Here is a 27,141-nt window from a genome sequence, read left to right as displayed (position 1 = left end):
TGGTGTTACCTATAAGGAAGGTAACACCAGTGACAATTTACATGAAAAATGCATTTTACAAAATGTCTGCTGCAAGGTATCAAACCACATGTTAAACTACTAAATTAAGTAGTTTAATCCGTTTGTATTCTAGTTTTTTACAGTTCCCTAACAATAAAGTAGGTCATACCAGTGACTTCAACAAAAAGCTTCATATGAAATCATGACATGAGAAAATGTCTGATAACTGAAAAGAGACAGTGGACTTAACATGGGCCTTTCTTCATAGATGTTCAGGAAATAGGTGGAAGGAAGTCAAGTGATGTCATCACTGTGATTTTTGTTAAACACTAACACTAGTGACAACTCCACTACTTTCATTATATATTTTATATTTATTTGGCATTTTGTTTTTTTTAATGTCATTTATATCATATATTTGATAGTCATAAATACATTATTGCATTTTAAAATGGTAGAAAAACCTGTTTTTGACCTCAGAATAAAGCACTTTCCCTCTGTACATGGCTGTGTGGACGAGCAGTTTTGTGCTTAAAAACAAATATTGCCACACTGATGGCTCAAGGTGGTGTAATTGTTCAAATGACACTTTTTTTTAATATATTTTAAAAATTAAACAAATTGTAACCCTAAAGTGTTTTTCAAGTGTAATATTTCTGTAAAGGCTAGGGACAGAAAAACGAACATTTCTATAGAATGACCCATCAATAATAAGAAAAAAAAGCACACCAAAATATTACAAATGAATCGTTATTGGGAAAAAACGCAATAATTACAAATACTGTGTTAAACCATAACTTTTATTTTGCTTTATACATTTGCATATTAAAACAAATTAAATGTACACACTATATTTACTTTGCATATTTGTGCAGTTATAGAGGAAACCAGCTTTGTAGGTTTGTATTCAACATATTAAGATTTAAATAATAGACAACTTAGAAAACACATTAGGTGTACTGTTCATATTATCCTAAATTATACTGACCAGTGTTTTCAGAGGCACTGTCACATAAGTTAAAAATCTACTGCACATCCAGTTTTTTTTTTTTTTTGAAAGACCAGTATATGAACACAGTTAAGATAAGCGAGGAAGGTAATTCTCTAAAAGAGAAAACATTAATAGTGTCTGATCTTTGGTAGCAACTTGTAACAACTTAAAATGAACAGCTTCATTCAGTGAAACTTGATGAATTACTTGATACTGATCAATTTAAAACAGTGAGTAAAATAAGAGTTTGAGATGGGGAAAATAAAGTAAAATAGATTATTGTCTCTGTGATGTGAAAATAGCAATGACAAATCTTCATATTGATTGTATGCACAAAAAGGCAGAGAATCATTATTTTATGTGCTACAGAACACCATTATTTTATGTTGAAATATGTTAAAGTGTTTCATATCTTAAGCTTGAACTTGTAAAAGACCTTAGTTAGAAACTAAATAAAGGGTAAACATCAAATGTTTCATTCATATTTTTCATTACCTTCCTTAAGATGAATATAAAATAGACAAGAAAATAAGAAACTGGGAGAAGAAAAACATCAGACAGATGTTTTTGCGGGTGGACTCCATGTGGAGAAGTGAAAAACGCAATGACAGTATTTACAACACTCATTCTCTGTGTTGTGTTTGTGTTAATGTTGGCTCACCAGGGAATGGTGAGAGCAGCTTAAGTTTCCTACATTTGTATCAGTGCAATTCAATCATACAATCAACCTCCAATCACTCACATATTCAGAGCAAAATGAACTTTCTTTTAAAGGCAGTTTTGTACAGCAACCCAAGATTAATTTCATACCATATTCTTATTTTCAACATTATATATACATGGCAGATAGTCCTATTGGCTTATGCCTATCTATATACATAGAGGATCTATACACAAACATATACAGTGTCAGAATAGCCGTGTACATCTAGCGACAAACACCAGTTATTTTACCAATCGTAAAACAAAATTAATTATACTTCTAAGGTTTGCAAGGAACTTAAAATACTTGCATATGTTCAAGTTAAATCTGTGCTTGCTGGAGCTTACAGCAGCCCCTCTAGACTAGTTTGCATCACTGAACAAACCACATGCTGTGAGCATGTCCCGTACACTGGCTTAAGTGGGTGATCACGCTCTGCTGATTTATTACTGTCCTTCCACAGAAACAGAAAAAAACGAAGTAGCTGTTGAAAAATGAGCGAGAAACACCTTCTACCCTGCAGGTCAGTGTAGTTAAGAGTCTAATAATAAGCTATCCTCATTCTCACTGGGAGGCAGCATGAGCTGCTGGTCATAGTAAAGGCTCTTGGCGTAATTGATTTCTTGTGAAATCTTGATGGCAAGGCTCTCACTTTTCACATGGACCTATGGAGAAACAACAAATGACATCTGGAGTTGGACATTTGGAATGGAGTTAGCAAAGAGATGACAAATGTTTCACCAAAATCATGTATTATGTATTTTTATAATACAGTAATGGTATATCATCACTGCTGGACATTCAATCCCCAAACATAAGTATTGCACCATTTAGTAACTTTTTTTTTTGCTATTACAGAAATTCTAAATGACATATATACCTGGAGGGACACATCTCTTACCATAGGTTTCTGGTGTGATGGACCTGGAATGGCCACTCCACTACTGGTGCTTTCTGCTTTCTTAGTAAGCTGTACATATACTTTCCCATGGTCCTTGGACACCAGACAATGATAGAGATCATCATATTTGACCTCTAAAAAGATTGCTTCACGGTCTGCAAATTCTCCAGGCTTAAGGAAATATACTACTTTGGAGGAGATCAGCACACAGTATGTGTCTATGGGTTCCACTGCAATGAAACTGCAGAAGAAAACAGGCATATGAATAATCGTTTCATCATCACTTTACAAAGAACAGAAATGGTGTTATGCCCTGGCAAAATCTGGGTTAATACAGTTTAAATTGCATAATAGCAAAGCAGATGTATTATGATTCAATTCAAATTCTAATGCAAATCTGTAAAAAATTATTAACTCTGCAGTAAATGAAAAAGGATTAAGTCAAGCGTGTTATCAAATGCATAGACTATGTTCAGAGAAGTGAAGATTAGTACATCAAATTAAGCCGGTTTCAGTGTGAGAGGGAAGAAAGGCCGAAAGTGTGCAGGCTGCAGCTGAGAAGACTAATGGCCTGTGTGGCACCTCTGAGGAGAGAGGTCATATGGGCCAACAGGGGGTCTGCTGATCTGGATGGATTAGCCTCTTTGGTGATAAATGTCTTTTCAGTCTCACTTTGAACACAGAAACAAGCCCTGATGCTTCCAACCAAAGACTAAAATGATGTACATACAAGTTTGGTATTCTTGAACTAGAAAAATTTGTAGTTGGTTTCAAATCCTACATTCAGGAACAGAAGAATTTCGCAGAACAACTTATCCTGGCATTACCATCACACAAGATACTCACTATTCAGAGTGGATATTGTCCGTTAAGTGAAAGAGCTGTTCTTGTCCATCTGCTTGTAGGGAGGAGAATCGAGGCAGCAGCCCCTGAGGGCCCTTACAGCAGCGCGGCTTCCTTACTCGCTGCACGCTCAGCCTGAAATACGCACACAAAACACACAAGGATCATTACTTACAAAACCAACAGCCTTAAGAGGGTTAACGTTAGGGAATCCAAGTTGGAATGAAGCACCTTTTTACTGGAAAGACTGGATCTTTTTTCCTCTTTCCCCCATTTCCCGTTAAAGAGTTCAACCGAGTCTCTTGAAATAACACCTGTTGTGGCACAATCCAAGAAACCCAAATACTCAAACTCCTGCTATGCCTGTTAAGGTGCTATCCTGCTAACATATGTCATTCAACTCCGTTACACATTCAAGCACAGTGTTGGTTATAGGTGTGCAGTTCAATCGATGGTCAGGGGCATGATAGCTCCAAGAGTTCTGGTGGCCCTAGCCAAAGCTGATGGGACTAGCCAGCAGGCTGCAGTGCCAATGCAAAGCTTGGGTCTTGCTTCTCCTGCAAACAACCCCTCTCTTCTTTTCAGCTGCCACTGGTGGGCCAAGTGGAATTCCTACATCTGGCTTGAATCTGGGCCAGCAGGCATTTGATTAGAGCTGATGGTTTCCAGTTGATTCACAAAGACGGCAGTGTACTGCATTTCTCTGTTCTGTTTAAACTGAAGCCCGGGTGAATGCAGCTGCCTCTGTTCATCAAGAACTCAGAATGCAAGGCATTGGGAAGAGAGGATAACCAAGAATGGACAACCCTGAAGTTTCGAAGTGGGTCACATTTGCAAGTATTTCACATTTTGCATTTCACATCAAGTCTCTAATATTGAAAACAAAAACTAAGTGACTCATTGAACTTGCTATAAACTCCGCTGATGTCATGCAAAGAAAAACAGCAGCACCCTGGCAAATTTTAGCATTTGCAACTAAATCAACTATTCCGAAGCCACTGGTTACTTCATTATGACATATTAAGGAGAATGTGGTGTTGTTTTTTCCTTAGAAAAGCCAGAACTTCCACATGGACTTGGCTCTCTTTTTGACAGCAAGCCACGGTTCATAATCATAACCGTAAGTCATGAGATCTGGCCCTGTACTTGACAGGACTGTAACAGACCCACGGAGACTCTTAACCTCTCTTTCTCTCTCTCCCTCTCCAGCCGCTCCCACTGCTCTGGAGGCGATCAAGCACAATGCCCCGCACCCGATTGTGGGATTGGAACAATAGGGTTCAACTCTAGGTCAGGCACAGGGCTTGGAGCCCAGCCAGTCAGCCGTCAATGGGTGCAAACAAACAGCTCTTACTTCTTGCTTCTTTCCGAGAAAGATCATGAGCAAAATGGGTTGAGGGCGGGCGTGATGTGGAAGGCTGCTGTATGTAGGTGTTTAACTTGGTTCTCCACTGACATAGCCACTCAAAGCATGTCTGCTGGAATATAGGCAAATTAGGCCACCATTTCTTGTCATCCCAAAGAAAGGTTTATCAGTTGTGATCAAGCTACAGCAGGTTTATGCATAGTTGAGGAACAGTTTTCATTTGTCTGTTTAAGGATACATGATAGAGGTTTTTGAAATACACATTGCATGTCACTGCTGTCTGTTGGAGCAAGTGCACAAGGGCAAGGACAACTGTAGTCTGATTACAGCAGTGGCGTCAAAGTCTGCTCTTGGAGGCTCACTATCCTACAGTAAGCAACATCTTGAAGTTTACTAGAAATTCCAGAAAAGAGTGTTGGGGCAGGTTGAAGCTAAAGTCTGTAGGACATTGGCTGTCCAGGATCAGATTAAAGTGTATACGTGCTGTACGAAGCCGAATTACAAATCACATTATCGAGGTGTGTTCGTTTTACTATGCAAAATCTGACTAAAATATACACACTCGACTTGTGGTGAGACATCATATTTTCTCATCTGGTATGTTTCAGACTTGGCTGACTAATATTGCTTATTTTTCTAATCTTATCTTTGGTTTGCTGGGTCAGCTGTGGGTCAACTGTGTAATAAAGTTGTATTTAGTATGCTGATTCCAAAACAAGTTAGAATTAGCAGGTACAGTAAGATTACCAGAAATGCACATTCCTTTTTTACAACAGCAAGAAAAACCACAGTTGTATTCTGTTGTCTCAATTAAATGCCACAGAACAAGTACTGTCATCTTTTACAGAGGAAGAATTTGTGGTTTACCAAACTTTAGTAAAGGCAGAAAGGTTGTCCTTGATGCATTTGCCAAAGGTGACATTCAAATGCACATCAAGAGGCAAACCACATGAGGGACTTTCTTTAATAAAGCTTGGGGTAATAGAAAATGCATGCTTTTCCAAACTGACAGCTAAAGGTGGGGAACAGGGTGCTTATTCAGTCAAAGTCTGAGCCCCTACTGCTGCCCCAGGCCAACCCCCAGCACTTCTTTGCCTTTGTTTTGAAATTGTAATTGAGCTGCCTCTGGAAGACTGCCTGGATTGCATAGTGCAGTTGGGAATGGTGTATTATGTGTGTGTGTGTGTGTGTGTGTGTGAGTGAGGGGGGGGTCTGGGGTCCGGGGAACTGATGTGGGAGGCTGAGTTCACTAGCAGGGCAGGAGAGCAAAAAGAATTGTGCGGACACTTCCACTATTCCTGACCTTGCTACAGTCTGCTTCTCATTTACTTGTTTATTTCCTGTTTGCAATCTTAGAGGATATGTATAATACATATTCAGAGACAAGCATCACTTCATTGTCACTACAGTGACACTACTGACAGTGTTTGCAAGAGAACGTGCAAAATGTGGGAAATATCATGAACGTTTCAGACAGGAAGGGAAGAAAGCTCAACTGGGAATCACCATGGCTGGTTGCTGATGCATAGAAACTGATCCTTGAAGACTGAGCACATGTGAAGATTTGGTGCAGAAGTGCTACCTGAGAATGTGTTATTGAGAACATGTAATAGCTGGGTCAGACTGTGTCCACTGAGACCCACGAATCCTGCACATTTTCTGTGTGAACTCTGGCTGAACTCTTGGCCGCACTGTGGCAGGCACGCTCCGAATGCCTCTCCCTTAAACTCCCCCAGCTCTTCACTGCACAGTTCACCAGCAGGTCCCTTTTCCACACACACACGGCCTCTCTCCATTCAAGGAGAATGGTGAGAGGACCGGAAACTCATTCCTCCTCCAGTTGGAGCAGTAAAACCACAAACACTCTCCGCTGCACATACACATAGGCAAATGAAGAACAAATGGCTTTACATACCAGACAGCCTGTGTAATATGACCAGCTTTTGGGCCCCCTCATAAAACCTCAGGTAGAGCTGCTGGCTTTAGAGGATGAAGTGAAGGTGAGACCCTGAAGGCTGCTCTTAAAACAGTAGGCAAGTTTTTTGGACCAGTTTTGGACTGTGCTTTGGATCATTAGCAGGTGTTCATTAGTGTAGAGCTTGGATTGCCACAAGCTAAACTCATCAAAAGACAGGTGGGATTTATGGGCACATCAACAGAGAGGTCACGAAGGCTCTGCAGTTGTAAGTTGTAAGAGCTATAAACATTAAACCACAGATACCCCTTATCCACTGAAATGGTGATGGTTCTTGTGCTGGAGCCAGTGCTCAACTAGATGATTTACTTCACTGATGTCCAGCAGAAAACTGATGTTACTGACTGCATGACTACAAACATGCTGCTTTATGGTCTTGGTTTACCACTTTTAATGTTAGTAGTTTTAAGTAATTTAATGCAATCACAAGCTGCATATGTGATGCAGTGTTCATAAGATAAAACTAAAACATTTATATTAATAAATTCCAACAAAATTTGAATAATTTTAGACAGTCATTGAAAATGAAGTGACTGGAGCCGCTGTGCAATGTGACATTACTGCATCGTTTCCAGAGTCTGGTTTTTCATCAATCTTGCCAGACTGATTTGCTGCTTTTGTTTTGAAAAATTTTATGCTGTTTTCTATTCCAGCTTGGGCACAGGCTCTGGCACCCTGTAGTTGGAAAAGGGCCATGCAGAAGGCCATGGATAAGGCATTCATATAAATATTTCTGTCATCCTCTTCCATAATAGAAAAAATAACCTGAATACATAGTTGAGAAAAAAATACCTGTTGCTTAGGCTGGCCATGTCTCGGACAGTTTGTGCTGTTTCTGAGGCAAAATCCAGGGCTCCTGCCACAGGTTTTGTCACTGTGCCAACCAGTCCCTTCCCCAGACCAGAGAAAAATCCACTGACACCCCCCTCGGTCTTCACTCCCTCCACTGTTGATGTTATCACACTGGTCAGACCGCCAATGATGCCTACACAGCATTGAGTGTGAAACAGCAAGTTGGGTTAGTTTGATATGAGTGGACCAAATCATGGTACAATAAAGTGCCTGAATATTGAGCATTTAAAATGCAAATATTCTGATGTACCATGAGCAAGACCATGAATCCCTGCCACAAGGTGCTCTCCACTGGTTGCTCCATGATAGCGAATGCACTCTCGTTCAGTCTGATGGCGATTGTCCATTGTCTTGCCCAATCCATCTGATAAGGTACCTGCAAACTGCACAGACAGTTCTCATATTATACTGGATAGAACATTATCACTTAAATTAATAATGAAACCCCAATCTAAAAATAAGACAATACAATAATTAAGCAATATTATTAAGTTTACTGTACCAACAAGCAAACAATTCAGTCCAAATCACATGTGGTATGAAATACGTTTATAAAGAATTTGTAATTTAAATGCCAGGACACACCAAGCTGACAGTCAGCCATTGGCCAAAATCTGTCAGACTAGTTATATCTTGTATATTCTTGTTATGTTTTCTCCTTTTGAATGACAAATATAGACTACTGATACATGCTGATATAGAAAGTTAATTTCTATACGCAGGCACTGAATGCACGTGCTAGTTTGCAATCGGATGTAGTCTGTGCGTGTTCAAGCACAGATTTTTGGCCCAGACGCAGCCAATGCAAGGCGACAACACTGTCGGCTTTTGTTGCCTCTAATTCTTTGAAGTCGGCTTGGTGTGTCCTGGGCTTATAATGTCAGCCATTGGAACAGTTGCTGACACTGGCCTTTTCAGTTAGTGAAAGCCCCCCACAGTGACCCTAAGGACTGAACTGCCTGCAGTGACCTTAAGGAGTGGACTGTCTACTTTAGGACACTTCCATGACTTATTGTGGTTCCCATTTCGTTTACTCCAAAAGTTCATGTAGTTCTTCAACTGTTTATGCTATAGACTACAGTCAAACAAAATAAATGAAAATCAACTATTCTACCTTTCTGTGAGTTCTTGAAACATATTTATTTCTAATATCTTACAGTTACTGAAAATGGAAACACTATTTGCAAGGTGCCATATTCTGGGCAACCACCATTGTTCTCAAACACTTCCATTGCTGAGCTATGAGGATACACACCGATTTTACAGATAATTGATTTTACACACCATCTCATCCAGCTGTCAAATATATCAGGCCGTAATTTGTCTAATGGGGTGGCGCTTCCCCCTCTTGGCACAGTTGACCTGACTTTGCCCAGTGTGGCCCCCCTCAGGTCCCCTGCAGGTGCCTCCTAGAAGGGAGTTTGTGTTACAGGCCCAGTGAGCTCCCTACTGCAGCCGGAGCACTTTATAAACACAGGCACATTCTGCAGAACTCAAGCGAAAGCCAGGCATGAACTTGGAATGACCCCTCCAAGCAAAGTCCCTGGTGAGTTCATCTGAAGGCCAGCTCAGATTCTCTGCTCCTCCTCCTCCTCCCTCTCTTCCTTTTTAAAAAAAAAAAAAAAAAAAAAAAAAAAAAAAAGCTTGGCTGTGAAATTATACCAATACATTTACCAGATATGAGTTTGTAGGAGGGAGAGGAGGATCAGAACACTTTCAAGTTTATGGCCCCTCACACCACCCCTGCTTGAGCCATTAGACCATCCTATCTCAAAGCAGGGCCCCTAGAGGTGTGCAAGAATGTGTTTCAGTGTCTACATGTGAGAAAGAAGATGTAAAGGAATGAAAACCACGGTGTGATCAGCATAAAGAGGCTGAGTCTGACAGATGAGAAAAATTTTACAAACTGTCACTGATAATAAAAGGTAGGCTAAATTCTGTTCACAGTGAGAGAGTTGCTTCGAAACATGAAACAGTGATGGAAAAATCAGCTTGAAGCTTTGCTGAAGACGTTGCTGAATATGACATTAAAGGCATTATTTTTAAAAATAAAATAAAACAATACTGGAAAATGTCAAAGGCACAGGGAGTTTGCAGTCAACAGAGCATGCTTTAGCTAAAATGCCTATTAAGAAAGGTCCAGGCCCCCATAAAGGTAAAACTAACAACAGAGAATTCTTGAGGACTGCACATGTTCCAAGATAAATTCTGGGTGGCCACTGACATAAGTTACACAAACTAATGGTAATCTTTGCAAATACAATAAACCTCAAGCTTTCTAGGCACTTGATCAAACCAAAGCTCTCAAATGCCTTTTATATCTTTCATTAAAGTTTTTCCACCCCAAGCAGCACGACATGGAGCCTTATACAGTTGGTGGATGATTTTGGCAAAGCATTTTTATTCAAGCTGGAAGTTCTCCAGGGGGTGTAATAATTTGTTTATACTTTTGAAATTGAGTTAGTGGCAAAAAAAGAAGCCAGAGAGAGGATTTTTTTCTTTGGTAAACCTAAGCATTTCTTCAGCAGTTCAGTAGGTTATTTAGAAAGACCTTAAAAGATATTACAGCAAAAGATACTAGACCAAAGTCTATTTTTAAATATCACCTAAAATTACTGTAGTAGTATGATGAGCATATTTAAACCAACTCACCTTAGCTAAAAAAGCAGCAAAGTGAAATTAGAAAGGGTCAAGTGTGAATGTGAAAGATTGCTGATTGAGACCTAGTGTTGTCCCATTCTATGAGTACTTTTGGCATGAGCTTGGCCAGTGTGGCTGGAAGGAAAGTAAATGAGAGCACAGAGGGAGCGGACAGAGGGAAAAGCACACAAAGCCCTGTCTGACAGTGAGCTGGCTGCCAATGAAGGACGTGGTGCAACGGCCTGTCAGACAGACATGCTGAGAGCTGGCTGCAGGACATGAAGTGTAGGCTCAGGTCTGACCACACACAACTGTAGCCACATGAGTATACACATTCATACACTAGTGCCATGAGCAAATTAGCTTTTTAAGCTCATTAATCAGAGTCCATCTGCTCAAGCTCAACACTAAGATCCTCACAAACTTACAACGTACATGAGAATGTTCCAGGGCTGATATTCAACTTTTATGCTGACGAAAGAATTAAATGCTGGTGTTCCCTGATTCTGTAAACAAGCAGAAACCTGCCCGTTTACACAAGGAGACCAAAACTAATAAACTTGCTGAACCTTCACCTCTCCATTGCATATTAGGATGAAAATCAGGTCAGATTGCTTTGCTGCTGAACATCACGTGCATCTGACCTTTCAATGCTGTTCCCATGCTTTTCCTGGAAATCATCAAATGACAACATGTGGCTTGTTCTAGCGTTCCTGCTTAGGCAGACTGCTTGGATGGTTCTTCAAAAACATATTCAATAAGAAGTCTGAGAAATAAACAACTTCAGCTTCTAATCTACATTTGAACAGACCCGATCACAGAGGACAATTCGTTCTCTTGTTTTTTTTTTCTCATTATGACTTGGCCTTGCACCCAGTGAATCCCTGTCTTGTGGTTACTGCTCTGGTACTTTGCAGCTGAACTTTACCATATATCATACATTTGGGAATAATATGGCAAAATAACCCTGTGAAATACTTTAGTGATTGAGAATCATGCAATGCCAAATGGACTGGTGAAAACGACGGTAAGAATGTGAACTTTTGCTACCTTGGCAGCGGAGTTGGAAACACCATGTGTAACACTGCGGATGAGCCCTCCAACGTTGCCGTACTTGATAAGTTCATTCATACCCTCAGTAACGTCATTCAGTAGTCCCATGGGGTTACCCAGGAAGTCCACTGAACCCAGGATCTGAGCTGCCTGACTGATAAGCTCCTACAAAAAAAGCAAAGAAAGTAGACGTAAGACCAAGAGCTAATGAAAATCACACAGTTGTGATGCAACCATTGAGAACTTATACCGTAAAATTGCAAAAAAAATCTAATGTAAATATAACAATTCAGAATGAAGAATGTTTAAGACCTCTTTGAAGTGCTTGAGAATGTCATTGATGATCATCTCCTGCGTCTCATAAGGATGGACTCGAGTGTAGGGATACATGTTAATGATTGCATCTTCAAACCGAATGAGTGGCAACCCAAGGGTTCCCTTCAGAGCCTGTGCAGAACAACATTTGATTATGTTACAGACCACTTCATAAACTGCATCCAGTGAAGAACTGACAGTACTCCAGCTGATTCTATTGTGGCTCTTGTACCTTCAGGTCAGGGGGTAACTTGTGAGAGGTGAAGACACTCAGCTTGACCTGAGGAAGACTGATCTTCAAGTTCTCAAAATAATAGCGCTTTGGAGTTCCTGCATCTTCATTGGTTTTCTCATAAAGGTTCTCATCCAGCTTCTCCACCTCTGAAACACAAAATCATATACAGTACTTAGCAGAGAATCATAAGGTGCATTCCCTATACTGCACATCAGTGGGATACCCACTACACACCTCCCTCTGTCTGACCGTAGCCAAAGAATAGGAGCAGCTTCATTAGGAGCTTCTCCTCAATGATGACAGTATAGCGGCGGGCTGTGACCATCAGATGCTGTAAGGCAGAGAGTAAAATCTATAATCAAACTTCTATAGACAAAAGATGATGTACAAATAGGCCTGAAGCATTTTTTGGAGACAAAGTGAGTCCATAAGTTGGTTTCACCTTATAAAGATCTGTGAGCATAAGACTGCTGGGCACTTTAACAGAGTTGACCTGCAAAGCAGGGCCTGAGTCCACTGCAGAACTTTCAATGGAGCTTGGAGTCACACACAGCATAACAGGGTGAGTGGTGCCCAGGAGCTGGTTGTCCACCTGAAATAGATGAGAAAATAAAGACATGTCTATCAGAACTTTATTGAAGGTTGCTAAGTCAGCACACCCACAATCCATCCTTGTATGTAGTGCCCATATACAAGGAACAGCGGTATAAAGACATGGCTTGCACATTAAATATATACATAAATGTCCACGAATGTTAGATTTGGTAGGGTCTGTACTAACTGAGATCCATAAAAGTGTTTTCTGGGACCCGGTATGCATCAAATCCAATGAACAATGTGTTTTCTTGGAATCTCTGCTGATGTGTTTTTGTATTAACAGTCATCACTTTGCCCAGCTGATGGTCATAAATATGGCGGATGGGCAAAAAATATAGATAGTCAATCTCACTAACTGGTAAACCATCTTGACCTTTCCCTAATCCAAAGTGAGAAATTCTCAAACATTAAAGAAGTATGTTTTGGTCTGTGGCTGCTTACCTGAATATCTTTCACTGTAAGTTCCAGCACCTGGTTGGCAGTGGTGCGGATGAAGTGCACATCAATGCCAGACAGGGTGGCAAAAACTAGCTCTTCAGGAAGCTTATTCACAAGTGACAGGCCTACTCCTTCCTCTAGGTTCACCAACACCTTCACATAAGGGCATGAATTAGAACATCTTAACTTCCAAGTTCAATATTTGTGAACCCTGTGCTAATTCTATTTTTACTGGAAACACAGTCAAGGTAAAATTCTACATCAGAAACATGGTTTTTACCTCAAGCTCCTCCTCAGGAACCTTCTTCTGAGTGCTCTCTTTATTCTGGTCTTCCTCCGTGCTGGGAGAGGGTCTATTCATGCGCCGTTGGTTGAAGTCACTGATCTGAAATGAGGTATGCAGCTTCTTATTATATTAGAAAGTGTGAAAGAAAGACAGGAACCAATTCCATTTCTTATGGTTTCAGATGGCATGTTACCCCAACCATGTCCTTCAATAACAATGAGAGTGTCTTACCCTAATAACAACGGGGTGCCTTACCTGCAATACTCGCGTTGGCCCATCAGGCAGGACTTGTACAGACAGAACCCCTGAGCCAGGCCTCATTTTCTGGTTGATGAACTGTTGCTCTGGTAACGGTTCCAAAACACCAGAGTCTGGTCCCAGTACCACCTCAGCACCATCATATAGTCCAGAAACTCCCCTTCTTACCTAAAACACCATAGAGCACTTTTTAAAGAGCCACAGATTGCTTAATACTGAAAATAGCCATTGAGGAGCAAAAAAAATCAGATGAAAGAAGGACAGACCTGGACGACTAGTCTGGGTAAACCACAGGTCAACATGCCAGAGCTGAAGTGCCATGTCTGGGTGGTGCTGCGGCGGTTGTCTGGCCGTCTCAACATCAGAGGCTCGTAGCTAAAAAAGAAATACAAGATATGTGAGAAATGACACCCGCACACCATGATAATGTTTACTCTCTACATGGACAAGAACACGCTTAAAATAAGACAGCACAAGTTGTCTTTTGTTGCACAGAAGCAGTTCGGTAACCTGTTGTCTGTCACCGCAGCCAGTCCAGCAATGTCAAGCACTAAAGATGAACTGAGGGGTCGAGGCTGAGAAGGTTTGCTCTGTGGAGGAGACGAGCCCTCATGACAGAGCATTCCTGTTCCTGTCATCCGCCAAAGCTGGGAGCGCTTTCCAGGCTCCTGAACAGATAAAGAAATGTGAGAACTTTTGAGAACAAACTATAATGAGAAACTGGAAGACAGATGGCTGTGGAAGAACATAAGCAGACCTTTTTCTTCAGGATGACTCTCTGTGTTTTCGTCTCCACATCCAGCACCAGTTCAGCACAGCTGACCACCCGTTTCTTCCCCACAGGCCTCTTTCCTGCATCACTGTAATAAAATCAAGTGAATATTTACTTATATTTACAAACATCAGTTTGAAGAGGTAATAAGCAAATGCTGCGGCCAGTGGAAAGTTTCCTGCTTGAAATTGGTCAATTTCAAAGATTAGTGTGCTATTTGGAAGATTAGAGGTTGAGAACTCACTCTGAGAATGTGAAGGACGCAGCAATGTAGATGAAGTTCTCATAGTAGAGCTTGTTGTATTCTCTGAAGAAGTTCATGTCAGCAGTAACCTCTGAGGATCCAGCTCCCTTCACAATGAGGGTGATGTAGGGTTGAAGAATGGGTTCATCGCAGGCATAGTCCAGAACTGCCCCAGGTTTTACCTCTGTGTGTAGCCTGATATCAGCCACTCCATGTTGCCAGAACTGGATAGGCACCTGAAGTAAAGAGGACATGTATAATGGAGAAAAATTTGCAAATGCTACAATAAGCTGGTACAAAATTCTCAAAGCTTTCCACCAGCTTGAATAAAACAAATAACATGGCAGAAATGGAAGTTGACAATGGACCTGGGAAAACAACTGAATTTCTCTCAAAATGTTGGCAAGCCATCTTTGGACTTTATTGTTGTCAGAGACAACAAAGAAGATGCTGGAATAACGCAGGAGCTCACAGCGCTTTTAGAGTAGACCAATGAGTGGAGAGGCACATCACTGACAGCGACAGTAGAGCAAGGTGCTTGCGGCTAGATGTAGGATATTTCTATCCTCTGGATGTAGGCTCTGGAGTGGATGTGTGTGATATTGCTGCTAGAGCATAAACAAAAGTTTGATCATCCTCAGCTGGGTAGCCTAGATTCATGTTTGATGATGAAAGATCTGAAACACCCAAAGACTCCAAGATAAATCACTAAGAATGTGTCTAATCCCAGCACCAACTGACATTTTGTTGTTTAATATCAAGACCCACACCAAAGAAGCAGCTAAATGTCTACCCAAAATAATCATTAGCAGATAAAAAAAAAAAAATCTGTTTTTGATGTAAGGGCAGCAGTGAGACAGAGAAACCACTGGACGCAGAGCTGTCAGGTGTGAATTCAATGCTTGACGGATGAATCGATTGCTTAAGTCATGCCAGAGGGAGTAAAAGAGCTATTTTGTGTGACAAAAGCTTTATATCTACCTTTTATAATGGCTAGAATGGTGTCTCGCTCAGTAAATTTAAAACCACCAACAGATCAAATGACAGGAAATCTGGCTAAGGGGTTGGAAGAAGGTGAGGGAAAGTGTGCACACCTGCAGAAACCCAATTAAACCTCAAATAACAGGCTAATATTGATTACAGGTACAGCTTTTAAGAAGAATGTGCTTTATCTTGCTATGCCTACTCTTTCAAACATGTTATGGTGTCCAGAATTGAACACTGAAAGGAAATATTTTCTGAATAATATTATTATTTTAAAAAGTCAGAGGCACAAACAGAACCCAAGTCTCCCTTGAGCAAAACTGAAACTTCTGAAATGAAAGAGCCCCACCACAATTTCTTATATGATTTAGGTTGAGATTGTGGTTAGCACTACATTCTTATTCATATGTTTTGACAAATTGAGCTGTGATGCCCGTGGGCGACCCGAGTTCAAGTTCTAGCCAGGTCATATTCCCAACCATCTTAGTGATACTCTTTATTCTCAAATCTTATGAACCGTTCTACAGCTTTACAATACTTGATAATGAGTACCCTCTAAGGACTTACCTCAGAGATGTTATCTATACGGAAAGGTGGAGGCAGCTGGTCAGTGTCACTGAATGAGATTTGATATGTTGCCCCTTTCAAAGCAATCTCAGTTCGGAGGAAGAAGCAGTTTCCCAAAGTGTCCCTATGGAACACACAATGAGAGGAAAGATGTCTATGAAATTGAAAACTCCTCATTTTCTGTTCTGTTCAGATATCTCTAGAGCATATTTGGTGGCATTGGGTACCTCATGTTGATGTGGAAGGATTTAGCCTTGTTAACCTCAAAACCTCCAGACCAGGTGCAGTTGGGAACATCCATGAGACGGACACAGAGAAGCTGATCGTAATCGTTTCTGGGCCAGTGGAACACAACACTAGAGCCTGGCAGGGTGGAGATATATCCCTCTGGATTTGCAGTACCCTACAAGCAAACAAAACATTATCGGTTATTATCCCGTGTCTTTCATCACAAATATCTAAAACATAGCACAATGAAAACTTGCATTCCCACCTTTCCTCTGACAAATTCCCGCTGAGAAAAGGCTAACTTGTGAGATGATCGATTGTCAAGCAGGTATCGTGGAGCAAAGGTCACAATGTGTGTGTCACGATAACGTCCTTTCCCTTTTCTCACATTTATTCCTATAATGAGACATTACATTATATTATTACATCAACTTAGCACAGCAGTGTCCACTCATGCTTCTGGGCAGCGATTGTCCTGCAGAGTTTGATATAAAACATACCTGAACCATCTAATCAGTGTCTTCAGGATTACTAGAAACTTCCAGTGAGGTGTTGCGCCAAGTTGGAGTTAAACGCGGATGGAATCCAGTCATAAAAATGGAAATTACTGTATAACGCATAACGTTATGGAATTTGGCAACTTTTGGACGAATAAAGGTCAGGATACTAAAATCAAAACGCGATATGGACTAGTGTCTGTGAATATTAAGCCGCAAAAATACCATTTAAATAGGAATCCTGCAGGTTCTGTGTGTCTCCGTGTGAATGAATGTGAATTTAATTTACTACACACATACTGAAGCGCACATGACACGTTTTCAGCCTCCACCACCTCAATACAGGAGTACATAAACACACAAACAATCTCTAGAACTGCTCTGAAAGTCACTTCATGAGCATTTTACCGTTTCTTTTGAGAAAAACGTCATATCATGTACCAACTGCAACCATCACAGCAATCGTCAAAATAAAAGTTTGGTTTAAAGCTGCAGTCTGTAAGTTTTGCCTCTTTGTTGCCATCTCTGGAATTGCAGCTCTGTGCAGAATTATCTTCCGTGCGCGGGGTTGTGATCCGGCGTTCCGATACGGCTCCAGCGCACATGAATCTAATGTTTTGAGGTGAATGTGTGGCAGTCAGTCACCGCACTGGTGTGGATACTGTACTCAAGAATCACAGATTCTAGCCTACGTCTTGGAATATATGACCCAAATAAGAATTTTCACCATATATTGCCATCTGAACAAGTAAGTAACAAGTCTGCCACGTTTGTTCTGACCAACTGAGGAAAAAAGAATTACAATAAAATCACGCTACCAATGGTGATTAAATCTAACGATCGTTTAGGTCATATCACATCTAACCGTGCGAATTATTATTATTTTTATACTTTATTCTCAAATTATTAATGTTAACAACATCAGCATTACCTGACAATGAGTATAGTGTGTAGATTTCAGTTTCTGTACAGTCTAATATCTAATTGTCAAACCATTCGAATTTCATGTTAAGAAATTCTTTTAACCCAAAAAGCAAACTATGCTCCCTTCAAACTGGTTTTCTTTAAAATACAAATCCTGTGTAATCCCAGGCTATCTGTAATCACAAGCACATTTAAAACTGGAATATAATTTAATTTCATTCACGTGTGTTTCATATAAACACATAATCTTTTCTGGATTACAATCTGCAACCAAAATTATACATTTAATTATTCCAGCTGCTGTGAGAAAAGGCTATAAATGTTCCATCACCTGCAGGATCCTCACATGCGATATAGCTAGTAGACGGGACAACTACTTTATGTTTACAGACTTGACTTAATGACGCAGCGGCATGCTCGAATTTCCCGCGGAAACCTACCCGTGCCACTCAAATTAGAAAACATTATTATAAGATAACCGTTGTAAATCAGGCTAAAGTAAGGTGATAGAACACTATTTGAACACTAGCTGGTTATGTACTTGCTCAAATATTGATTTCGGATCATTTTTAACCCAAAAAAAAGTTACGGACTGCAGCTTTAACTTAAAGAAACTGTGACAGAAATTTATTACTAAATGTAATGATAGTATTACTACTACTTCTAATAAAATTATTAAGATATTATTTTCGAGGTTTATTTACCAGAAAAATTATTTACCAGAAAAATGTAAACATAAAACATAGCATTTCTGAAAAAATAAAATAATATAATAAGTTAGTTTTTTTTTTTTTTTAAATCAAATCAATTATTTAGAGATGCTTTTGATTATTAAAATGTAATGAAACCTTAAAATGGAATCAAGAAAAATGATGTATGTATTTGGTCAAAATAAAACTGAATTGAGAAAAAAATAAAACATTTCATCTGGCCTTAAAATTGTAATTTTTGTTAAACTTTTAATAAATTGCTATTAAATTGTGTAAGTTTCATGATTTATATTAATTAGACATGCTTTTTTTATTAATAAAATTTTATTTAACCATTAAAACAGAGTCTAGAAAAAAAAATGGAAAAATAAAATGGATTTCATAGGGCCCTAAAGATGCTTATCTGAAAACAGGATAGGCATTCCGTATTACCTATATTGTAGATGAGTCCGGGTCTGTTACCATGCTGGATGACTTTAACTGCTCTCACTCCACTCCCCCCATCCAGAGAGAAACCTTGGCACCATCCTGGAACACCATCTGGGTGGATCCCTTTACCGATCCGCATGGTGCACCTGTTCAAAAAGGACAAGACTTTAGAGAGCTTTAAGGAATAAAGGGTAATTATGTAGTTAAATTACATTTCTGCTATGTTGAGTAATGAATAAATGACTCTGGTGGTGGAATTTATGCAGGCTAATTGAATAAGATATACAAAAGCATTGGATGGGTGGGGATGGTGGGAACACACAATGAGAATTCTTTGGATTTTCCCCTTCTCTTGCACTCACATATTGGGTTGCTCTTTGTCAGTGTAGCAAAAGAGCAATGGGCTCAAACTCCTGGCTAACTCATGCTCCTCAAACTGCCCAGCGGCATCCGTTTTCCCATTGTCTTGGCGGAAGATCAGAGGCAGCCCTGCAGACACAATAATCAATGGAAGTATTACAGATGTGGTGCAGTACAGTTGTGTTCGGTTAAGGTTTTGAATTCATATCAAGTCAAGTCAAGTTACCTTTATTTATATAGCGCTTTTAACAATACAGATTGTGTCAAAGCAATTAACAGTATCAAATTGGAGGATAGAGTGTCAGTAATGTATAATGATAAGATTAAACACTCAATTTTCATCAATATCATCAATCCATAGTCAATGTACAGATCTGAAAGCATACCAGTCTTGTTGACAAGCCAATAAGGAGCAGAGATGAGGATTTTTAATGCTCCTTGGGCTCTGAGAACAATCCGTATGGTGAGACAGAGCAGCCGTTTGTTGACATCATATAACCGCATGCGCACCACATAGTTTTGTGTACCGGGAGGAATGAGCAGCTCCTTACACATAGGAAAGTTCTCCAGGAGCACACCTGAGAACAAATAGCAAACTCATGAAGCTTTATGTCAACAGAAATGCGGATTAATAAAGCAGCTTTTATTTTAAATATGTGATAAATTATCATGTACTCCAATTCACCTAATTCTATATTTTGTGACGTGTCTGCTGCATGCAGCACTGCCTCTTTGCCAGGTTTCATGTTTCCCTTGATTGAGGTCCCTTTGATGTAGTAGTTAAGGTCACAGGGAAGAAGGTTGGCCAGCACCAGGGTGGGCAGCAGATAGATGGTGTGACCTGGTTGGCGGTAGATCTGCTTTGTAGCTCCTGCCACAGTTTTGGCAGGCTGCTGATCGGGGTAGTTCTCTTTTTTAATGACAACACAAAACCTAAAAAAAGTACAAAAGTGTTTAAAACGCTAGGTTCATTCTTCTTTGATATTTTCTTTTCCAGTCAGCCTATTTTTACCTGAAGTTGCGCTTGAGTTGTTCATCAAAGTCTGCTGACTGGCACTCTCTCTTACTGCTACTGACCTCACCAGGCCGCTCCACAGAGGTCCAATGGATGGGCATTTTACAGAAGAACAACCCCAAGCCTTTAGGTCTCGCCTGAAGCCTCCAAGAGGTCAGATGGAGAGGGATGGCCAAGGCCTCTCCAGGCAGGATGGGAGGCAGGACAACAGGCTCTATAGAAGGTAAACAATTCAATTTAGATTCATAGTTGATAAACACAGGTAAATCATAAACAATAAGGTGTGTGCTTACTGTCAGGAGCTGAAGGGCTGTCTAGTCGCACTTCCATGGGAACCTCAAGGCGATTCTTCACTGTGAGTGCTGACTGCACTGTAATGACCTTACGTGCACTGCCCTCCATAGTGATAGAGAAAACCACTCGAACAGGCGGCAAAGCTGAGAACTGAACAGAGATTATAGATTGTGTACATACTCTATAGAATAATTTAGTATAATGTTATGAGATACAAACACTTACATATACATGAGGGTGTATGATGTTGGTTCTGCTAATTGGGCTGCCAACCTAGAAAAGCCGTATCATTACATTTTTATGAAGCATTTTCATTTTTCATGAACTACTCAAAGATTTTGTATTTCAAAATGATGAAATGACAGAGCAGAAAAAAAAATGTTTGTTTCAAAGACCCATGAGAGAAGTCAAAGACTTCAAAATGCATGTAGAGAATCACTAATATAATGCATTTGTGAATTACTAATGAGTTTAATGGTTTAAATGAATGTCGAAAAATTAATTCTCCACATGACGACCCATTAAAACTCACAGTGCTTGCGGGGTTGTTTCGATCAGGAGCGGCGTAGCGGAAGAATACTCCAACCTTGTCTACTGACACCGGCTTCACCTGCTCCCAGCCTACAACACGCACCAGCAGCTGGTGGAGTTTCAGCTCATGGGTGTGTCTGTGGTCAGAGCACATCAGCAGCAAAGAGGTGGAAAGTAAAATAAATGAGGTATTAAAAGGACAAACAGCACAGCAAAAAAACAAAAAACACATTTTTCTTTTTGGTAAACAATTAAAAACATTTAAATATTTCTGGTCATGCTGTAATATGATAATTCAACAGTGCATGGCATTATATTGTTTATGAGAACTTGCTTTTAAGTTGGGCTCCATTCTGATAGCAGTGTTATTACTGTTAGCTTTTTTTTTTTTTTTTTTTTTAATATTACCTCGGCTACTTACTAAATATGTTTAAGTTGAAGATCTAAAATTACTACGTAAAATTGAACAAACTAAAATCATAAATTAAAATTATTTTTTAAAAAGCAAAAGCTTACACAAAAAAGCACAAATTACAAAAAAAACTAAATTACAATGAAAACTGAAATATAAAAATAAAAGCTACTTTCAAAATATTAATAAGTAGTATATAATATTAATGTATATTAAATAGTACATGTAATCGTATATAAATAATACTTTTCATGACCCAATAAACTACAGATGAATCGAAACAAGTTCAGATCAACATTTTTTCCTGAATATCTTGCCTGCTAAATTACAGGTTAGCAATCTAAAATGACAGTACACAAAATGTGGGGCAACCTTGGATGATTGCCATGCACAAGGATAAAATGTTGGTGGAGCAGGACCGTGATTTTTGTAACTTCACAGCTTTCTGCATCATTTGGTCTGCATCACTATGAACAATCCCAGAGTTGGAGAACTGCTGTAGTTACAATCCATTTCTATTATAAAACCAGGTTTTCTCCAGAAAGTTTGTCATGAAGCTATAGTCTTTAAGTCACTTTGTATTAAAAAAAAAAAAAAAGCCTGAAATTCACATGACATGAGAAAGCAACGCTAGCACATTCAAAGCCAATTGTATTTATGAAAGAGACACCCTCTTCTACCTGTGTCTCAGTTTCTCCCGGGCCTCAAACTCAAACGGGATCTCCTCCCCTGGCAGCACCTCTCTCCACTGGCTGATGTTGTGCGTATCGTCGGTCCCAGGCCCATGCACATCAGATATGGAGTCAGCACTACTGCTGTGGGACAGCGCCACTCTGTGGACACAGCAGAACCACCTTGTATTTGTACAAACTCTTCAATGCAGCTGAATATTGTAAGAATAATATATATATAGCATTCTTCTGACCTGGTTGGTGTGGTAGTGAGAGTAGCAAACAAAATAGTGCATCCAGTATGGTTAAGTAAGGCATAGGGCACAAATGGTTGTCTCCTCTTGGACAGCTTCATATCCGCTGAAACAAGGCATGAATATAAAATAAGCCACAGGCTTTCATTAAGCTTGTGAACAATGCCAACTATCAGGTATTATGCCCCAAATACTGACTTTGAAAATGTTTTGTTGGAAAATGAACATGAAATGTTCCTCCCTGAAGTACAGCCCAAATCATATTTATATTAATGGAGATTCCACGGAAAGGAAAGGCTATAAATTAAGTCAGTGACAAGTTCACAACACATTCATTAACTCTGTAATAAGAAAGCATGGTTTAAAGAAAAGGATGGCGTCAGAAACTACTATTTAACACAAAACGGGTTTAATTTATATGGTTGTAGGTTAAGAGAAAGGGGTAAATGAAGGGTTAGGGTTAGAACAAAAGCCCAGAACTCAGAGAACGTGGCTATCCTAAGCTTTATGACACCAAACACGATCTTCTGACTTCTTTATAGTTGGCTGCGCATCTATGAACTGTACCTCGGGCATGAATCTGCTGCTCGAGACAAGTCAAGCTGGTAGAGCTTCTAGTTCTAAGGTAGGCAAGAGGAAGACCTGACAGCAGAGAGAAAGGGTTAGGGAAAAGAGAAGAGATAGATACATGCTAGGAGTCTGTGGGAAGAGGAGGGGAGACGCATACGGTCAAAGAGAAGGGTAGAATGAGACGCACACATCATGATAGTATATGCTGTGGTCTTATCTTACAAACACTTTGAAAACAGCTCATTGTTAGTCACCAATTCAAAATGATATTAAGATTTATGTTTATATTAAAAAGAAATAAACCTGATTTAAACTGTTGCTTATTGTAAAATACATTTATTTGATGGATTTACAGTTTCAAACCATTCAACATTAACTTGTCTAAAGCTGAAGTGTGTGATTGTGAAGTGTTTTGATGTTAAAATACTATCCTACCATCTTTCTATCCTAGCTTAAAATGTAGAGACAACTAAGTAAATGTTTTGTAGGTTGATTTCTCAGGTTTGTCTGACCAGTGGCAGACACAAAGAGTATATGGGACCCCTGTTTGATAATCAGTATTTCTGCAATTACACTACCGTTCAAAAGTTTGAGGTCAGTCGTATTTTTTTAAATAGAAAATAATACTTTTATTTAGTGAGGATGCATTAAATTCATCAAAGGAGACAGTAAAGATTTGGATTACAAATAAATGCTGTTCATTCGACCTCTCTATTCATCAAGGAACACAGAAAAATGGTTTCCACAAAACTATTAAGCAGCACAACTGTTTTCTATATTGATAGTAATATAAAAAAATGTTTCTTGAGCACCAAAACAGCATATTAGAATGATTTCTGAATGGTTTCTCGTGAAAATTTGACGTCACAGGAACTAATCAAAATGTAAAATATATTAAAATAGAAAACAGTCATTTTAAATTGTAATAATATTTCACAATGTTACTGTTTTTATTGTATTATTAATCAAATTAATGCAGCTGTGGTGAGTATAAGAGGCATCGGTCAAAAAATAAAAAATAAATAAATCTTACTGACCCCAAACTTTTGAACAATAATGTACATATGCTGACATTTGAGGTGCAAAAATTACACACTTCAGCTTTAAAAATGATGTATAATGTATATTAAGCTCTAATGTAAGCAAATATGTAACACACAGTGTTGCAGTGCAGTTCATCTTTTTTTTTAAGAGCTGAAAGAAAGTACAGGTTAAGCAAACGGCTGTTACTCACTCTGGCCAAAGGAGGGGGGATCCACTGATGATCCCATCCAAGACAGGGCGGCAGAGGACTGTGGCGACTGCTCGTCTTCCTTGCAGTAATCTGCTAACCACGAAGTCTTGGTGGTGCTGTACTGCTCTGTGTGTCAGAACGACAGGCCGCAGCAGAGTGTCAAAATGAACATACCACTCATAAATGTGGAAGCAAACAGTTAGAGAAAAGCATGGAGGCCTATGAGTGTGTTTGACCCAGACTATGTACCCAGTAAGACAGAGGTGATGTTGACATCCAGCCTCTGCTTGGCTCGAACTCCGATCTTCAGGCGAGGAGGATGGAGCCGGCCTGCCGCCTGTCGCTGCCAATCCAGGAAACATGGCCAAGGCTCGATGAATGGCTCCCAGCCTATAGACCGGCAGACACAAATGTGTGTGCTCATGAATGTACACAGAAATACCTAGTGAACAGTTTACACTCAGTTCACAATTAGCTCACAACTCAATACTTGAAAATGACCCATATGTCTTCCGTGGATATGTGACATTAGTTAAAATGTCAAACAGAAAATGGTAAATGTGTCAAGCTTTCATTTTAGTTTTAGTAATTTTGTTATGTGCTTTTCACATTTTTATTACTATATATGTTTTATATTCTATTTATACTCTAATTTATTTACTTTATTTAGCTGCCAAGGCAGAATTTGTCATTTTCAGTTAAGGTTTACGTTTTCAACTAATTTTTAAATTGTGTTTTATTTAAATATATTTACCTGAAATTAGCAAATTGTCATCTAACAATCAAAGTAACAATCAAAACAAATGTAATTTAAGAACACTGTTAAATGTCCTCTTCAGCAAATCCCAAAATGAATATCCACTTTTCATACTGTACATAATAATGATATAAAGCCTAAATTCACTTTAGCTTACATAACAATATAGTGAAACAAAATAGTATTCAGTTTTAATTTTATGTATTGGTTATCAGCTATAGCTAGGGTGACCATACGGGCCATTTTTACAGGATGCGTCCTTGCCAGAATTTCTATATTGCCTAAAATATCCAGGTTTTGTCTGTTTGCACTGTGCAAGTCGATCGTTGTGTGACATTCATGAGATATGCTATAGAGAGCAGAGCTCTCGTGCCTACCTTGGTGTCTTTTTTGATCGGTGCGCAGCGACGCTTCAAGTCAAACGAACGAACATGTGCGCATATTTGCATCGCTTTGATAGTTCTCTGTAGATCTCACCTTCTCACGCGCAGCGCCACGATTGGTTGATTATGTACAATACCTGCATGTTATTGGTCAAACTACTTTGGATGTTTTAGACAATATTAAAATCCTGGCCAGGACGTGTCCCGTATGAACGGCACATATTGCCACCCTAGCTATAGCATAAAAATATCTATTAGGCAGAATTTTAATAGCAGTGCATCCCTACTTTCCAGGTATAAATTAGCTTAAGCATCCCCTTTCAATGTCTCAGATTTTAATTTAAACTCCATACTTCAAAATGAGATAGTCCTATAAAATGACTCTAAACCAGTGAGTTAAATGTTATTTGAATAGCAAAAAGGATTGACTAACTTTTGAGAAGGTACTGAGATCCAGGGTGGCACACAATGCTGAGATCTTACCTGAGAGCTCTCTGTTGTAATAATCTCCAGACAGAGTGAAACTAGCCTTGCCTTCCTGCATAGACCCAATCCTCTGGAGAACATAAAGACCTGCAATAGAGGAGAAAAGATGCTAAAAAACTTCCTGCCTACAGTATATTTGATATTATGGAGTATCACAGTATGCGGCCATCCTCACGTGAGAAGGTGAGCTCTGCCAGAGGGACGTCACAGTCCAGGCAATCATCGATAAAGCAGATACACACGCTCTCGGCCTTCACTTCCACTCCAGATAGGGGAGGAGCCGAGTGACTGCTGGAGTCTGAGTCGGTTCGGCTTCGGCCAGACATGCTCTCTGCGTTCACCAACAGCCATGTGGCGGCTTGGTCCAACTGACCTGTAATTCAACACACACACACACACACACACACACAGACAATGAATCACACTATTCACATGTGTGTTTTCTGCGATTCTGGTAGACAAGTGCACTGGTGTACCTCTAGAGTGAATGAGTGCCTGTCTGCAGTCTTCCCTTTTGAACCCAAGATCCTGTAACCGTTTAAGCTGACCCTCTAAAATGAAATATTTTAAGAAACTTCAGCAAAGCTTTTTAAATAAAGGGATCTCTTTGAGATATTCGAATAGAAACAATATATTTTTTATCAATTTACAAACCCAGTAAAGCCTCTGTCTTGTGCCTGAAGCTGTCCTTTGATGTGGATGGAGTGTCTGTGCTGGCAGTGGACGCTGAACTCTCAGCTTCTGTGGCAGTGTCCGAAGGGCCGGTGGATCCTGTGGTTGGAATGGACTTAGCTATTGCCAGGAAAAGCTGCACATCATTGTAGGAAAGACGGATGTCTAGAGCTGGAAACTGGATCTGTGGGGGAAACGAAATCTTAAATTGTGCACCTATAGTTCATCCTGACCTGTGGTTCAGTTTAACTCAATACTGACCTCCAAAAGAGGTGGAAAGTCCTCTATGTTAAAGGCATCAAGGAGTCCTGAACTGCTCTGGTACGTTGGGCTGCCACAGAGCTCCATTTGTACATTGACAGGATCAATGATAGACAAAGCCGTTTCCTGTTCACTCCCCAGTCGACAGGAGAATACCTAAGGAGGGGAGGAAGAAAACAAACAAACGGACAATCAAACCAACTACAGCACTGCTTTCATTTATGGATACTGTAAAATCATAGATATCCAGGGCAGTACCTCAATTCCTGCTAAGCTACCAGAGAAAGGTCTGTCCAGAAGTCGAGGCTTGTACGTAAGCACAGTAGTGCCTTTCAGAATGATAGCATTGGTGTCCAAATATGAAGAATCTTCAACGACCACAAACTCTGTCCCTAAAGAAAAAAAAAAGACAACAGAAATTAGACAATGCAAT

At 39.7% G+C, this 27,141-nt stretch overlaps 1 protein-coding gene across 3 annotated transcripts in view; it reads right to left on the bottom strand.

Moving 5' to 3' along the window:
• Window positions 1-782: 782 nt before the first annotated feature.
• Window positions 783-27,141, bottom strand: part of vps13d (vacuolar protein sorting 13 homolog D) — a 43,947-nt gene continuing 17,588 nt past the window's right edge. For 2 of the 3 annotated variants that reach the window (XM_058762643.1, XM_058762645.1), the window contains exons 32-70: window positions 26,967-27,100; window positions 26,709-26,864; window positions 26,430-26,631; window positions 26,252-26,326; window positions 25,951-26,148; window positions 25,773-25,862; window positions 24,399-24,539; window positions 24,150-24,275; window positions 22,913-22,987; window positions 22,346-22,451; window positions 22,101-22,253; window positions 21,010-21,145; window positions 20,703-20,750; window positions 20,477-20,627; window positions 20,181-20,397; window positions 19,854-20,101; window positions 19,555-19,746; window positions 19,171-19,297; window positions 18,812-18,954; window positions 16,514-16,644; window positions 16,248-16,423; window positions 16,021-16,144; window positions 14,470-14,705; window positions 14,211-14,313; window positions 13,964-14,121; window positions 13,720-13,828; window positions 13,451-13,621; window positions 13,190-13,294; window positions 12,913-13,062; window positions 12,317-12,466; window positions 12,109-12,205; window positions 11,872-12,020; window positions 11,637-11,771; window positions 11,322-11,489; window positions 7,882-8,014; window positions 7,572-7,764; window positions 3,442-3,573; window positions 2,596-2,836; window positions 783-2,359 (exon numbers count right to left, since the gene is read on the bottom strand). In XM_058762643.1, the coding sequence (XP_058618626.1) occupies window positions 2,228-2,359; window positions 2,596-2,836; window positions 3,442-3,573; window positions 7,572-7,764; window positions 7,882-8,014; window positions 11,322-11,489; window positions 11,637-11,771; window positions 11,872-12,020; window positions 12,109-12,205; window positions 12,317-12,466; window positions 12,913-13,062; window positions 13,190-13,294; window positions 13,451-13,621; window positions 13,720-13,828; window positions 13,964-14,121; window positions 14,211-14,313; window positions 14,470-14,705; window positions 16,021-16,144; window positions 16,248-16,423; window positions 16,514-16,644; window positions 18,812-18,954; window positions 19,171-19,297; window positions 19,555-19,746; window positions 19,854-20,101; window positions 20,181-20,397; window positions 20,477-20,627; window positions 20,703-20,750; window positions 21,010-21,145; window positions 22,101-22,253; window positions 22,346-22,451; window positions 22,913-22,987; window positions 24,150-24,275; window positions 24,399-24,539; window positions 25,773-25,862; window positions 25,951-26,148; window positions 26,252-26,326; window positions 26,430-26,631; window positions 26,709-26,864; window positions 26,967-27,100 (5,711 nt within the window). In that variant the 3' untranslated portion in view covers window positions 783-2,227. The remainder of the gene's footprint in view (window positions 2,360-2,595; window positions 2,837-3,441; window positions 3,574-7,571; window positions 7,765-7,881; window positions 8,015-11,321; window positions 11,490-11,636; window positions 11,772-11,871; window positions 12,021-12,108; window positions 12,206-12,316; window positions 12,467-12,912; window positions 13,063-13,189; window positions 13,295-13,450; window positions 13,622-13,719; window positions 13,829-13,963; window positions 14,122-14,210; window positions 14,314-14,469; window positions 14,706-16,020; window positions 16,145-16,247; window positions 16,424-16,513; window positions 16,645-18,811; window positions 18,955-19,170; window positions 19,298-19,554; window positions 19,747-19,853; window positions 20,102-20,180; window positions 20,398-20,476; window positions 20,628-20,702; window positions 20,751-21,009; window positions 21,146-22,100; window positions 22,254-22,345; window positions 22,452-22,912; window positions 22,988-24,149; window positions 24,276-24,398; window positions 24,540-25,772; window positions 25,863-25,950; window positions 26,149-26,251; window positions 26,327-26,429; window positions 26,632-26,708; window positions 26,865-26,966; window positions 27,101-27,141) is intronic. The other variant, XM_058762644.1, reaches the window with a different exon arrangement.

Source organism: Onychostoma macrolepis, chromosome 23, assembly GCF_012432095.1.
Source record: "Onychostoma macrolepis isolate SWU-2019 chromosome 23, ASM1243209v1, whole genome shotgun sequence".
Lineage (NCBI taxonomy): Eukaryota > Metazoa > Chordata > Actinopteri > Cypriniformes > Cyprinidae > Onychostoma > Onychostoma macrolepis.
Note: the sequence above shows the minus strand (reverse complement) of the source record. Positions and strands in the feature narration are given on the sequence as shown.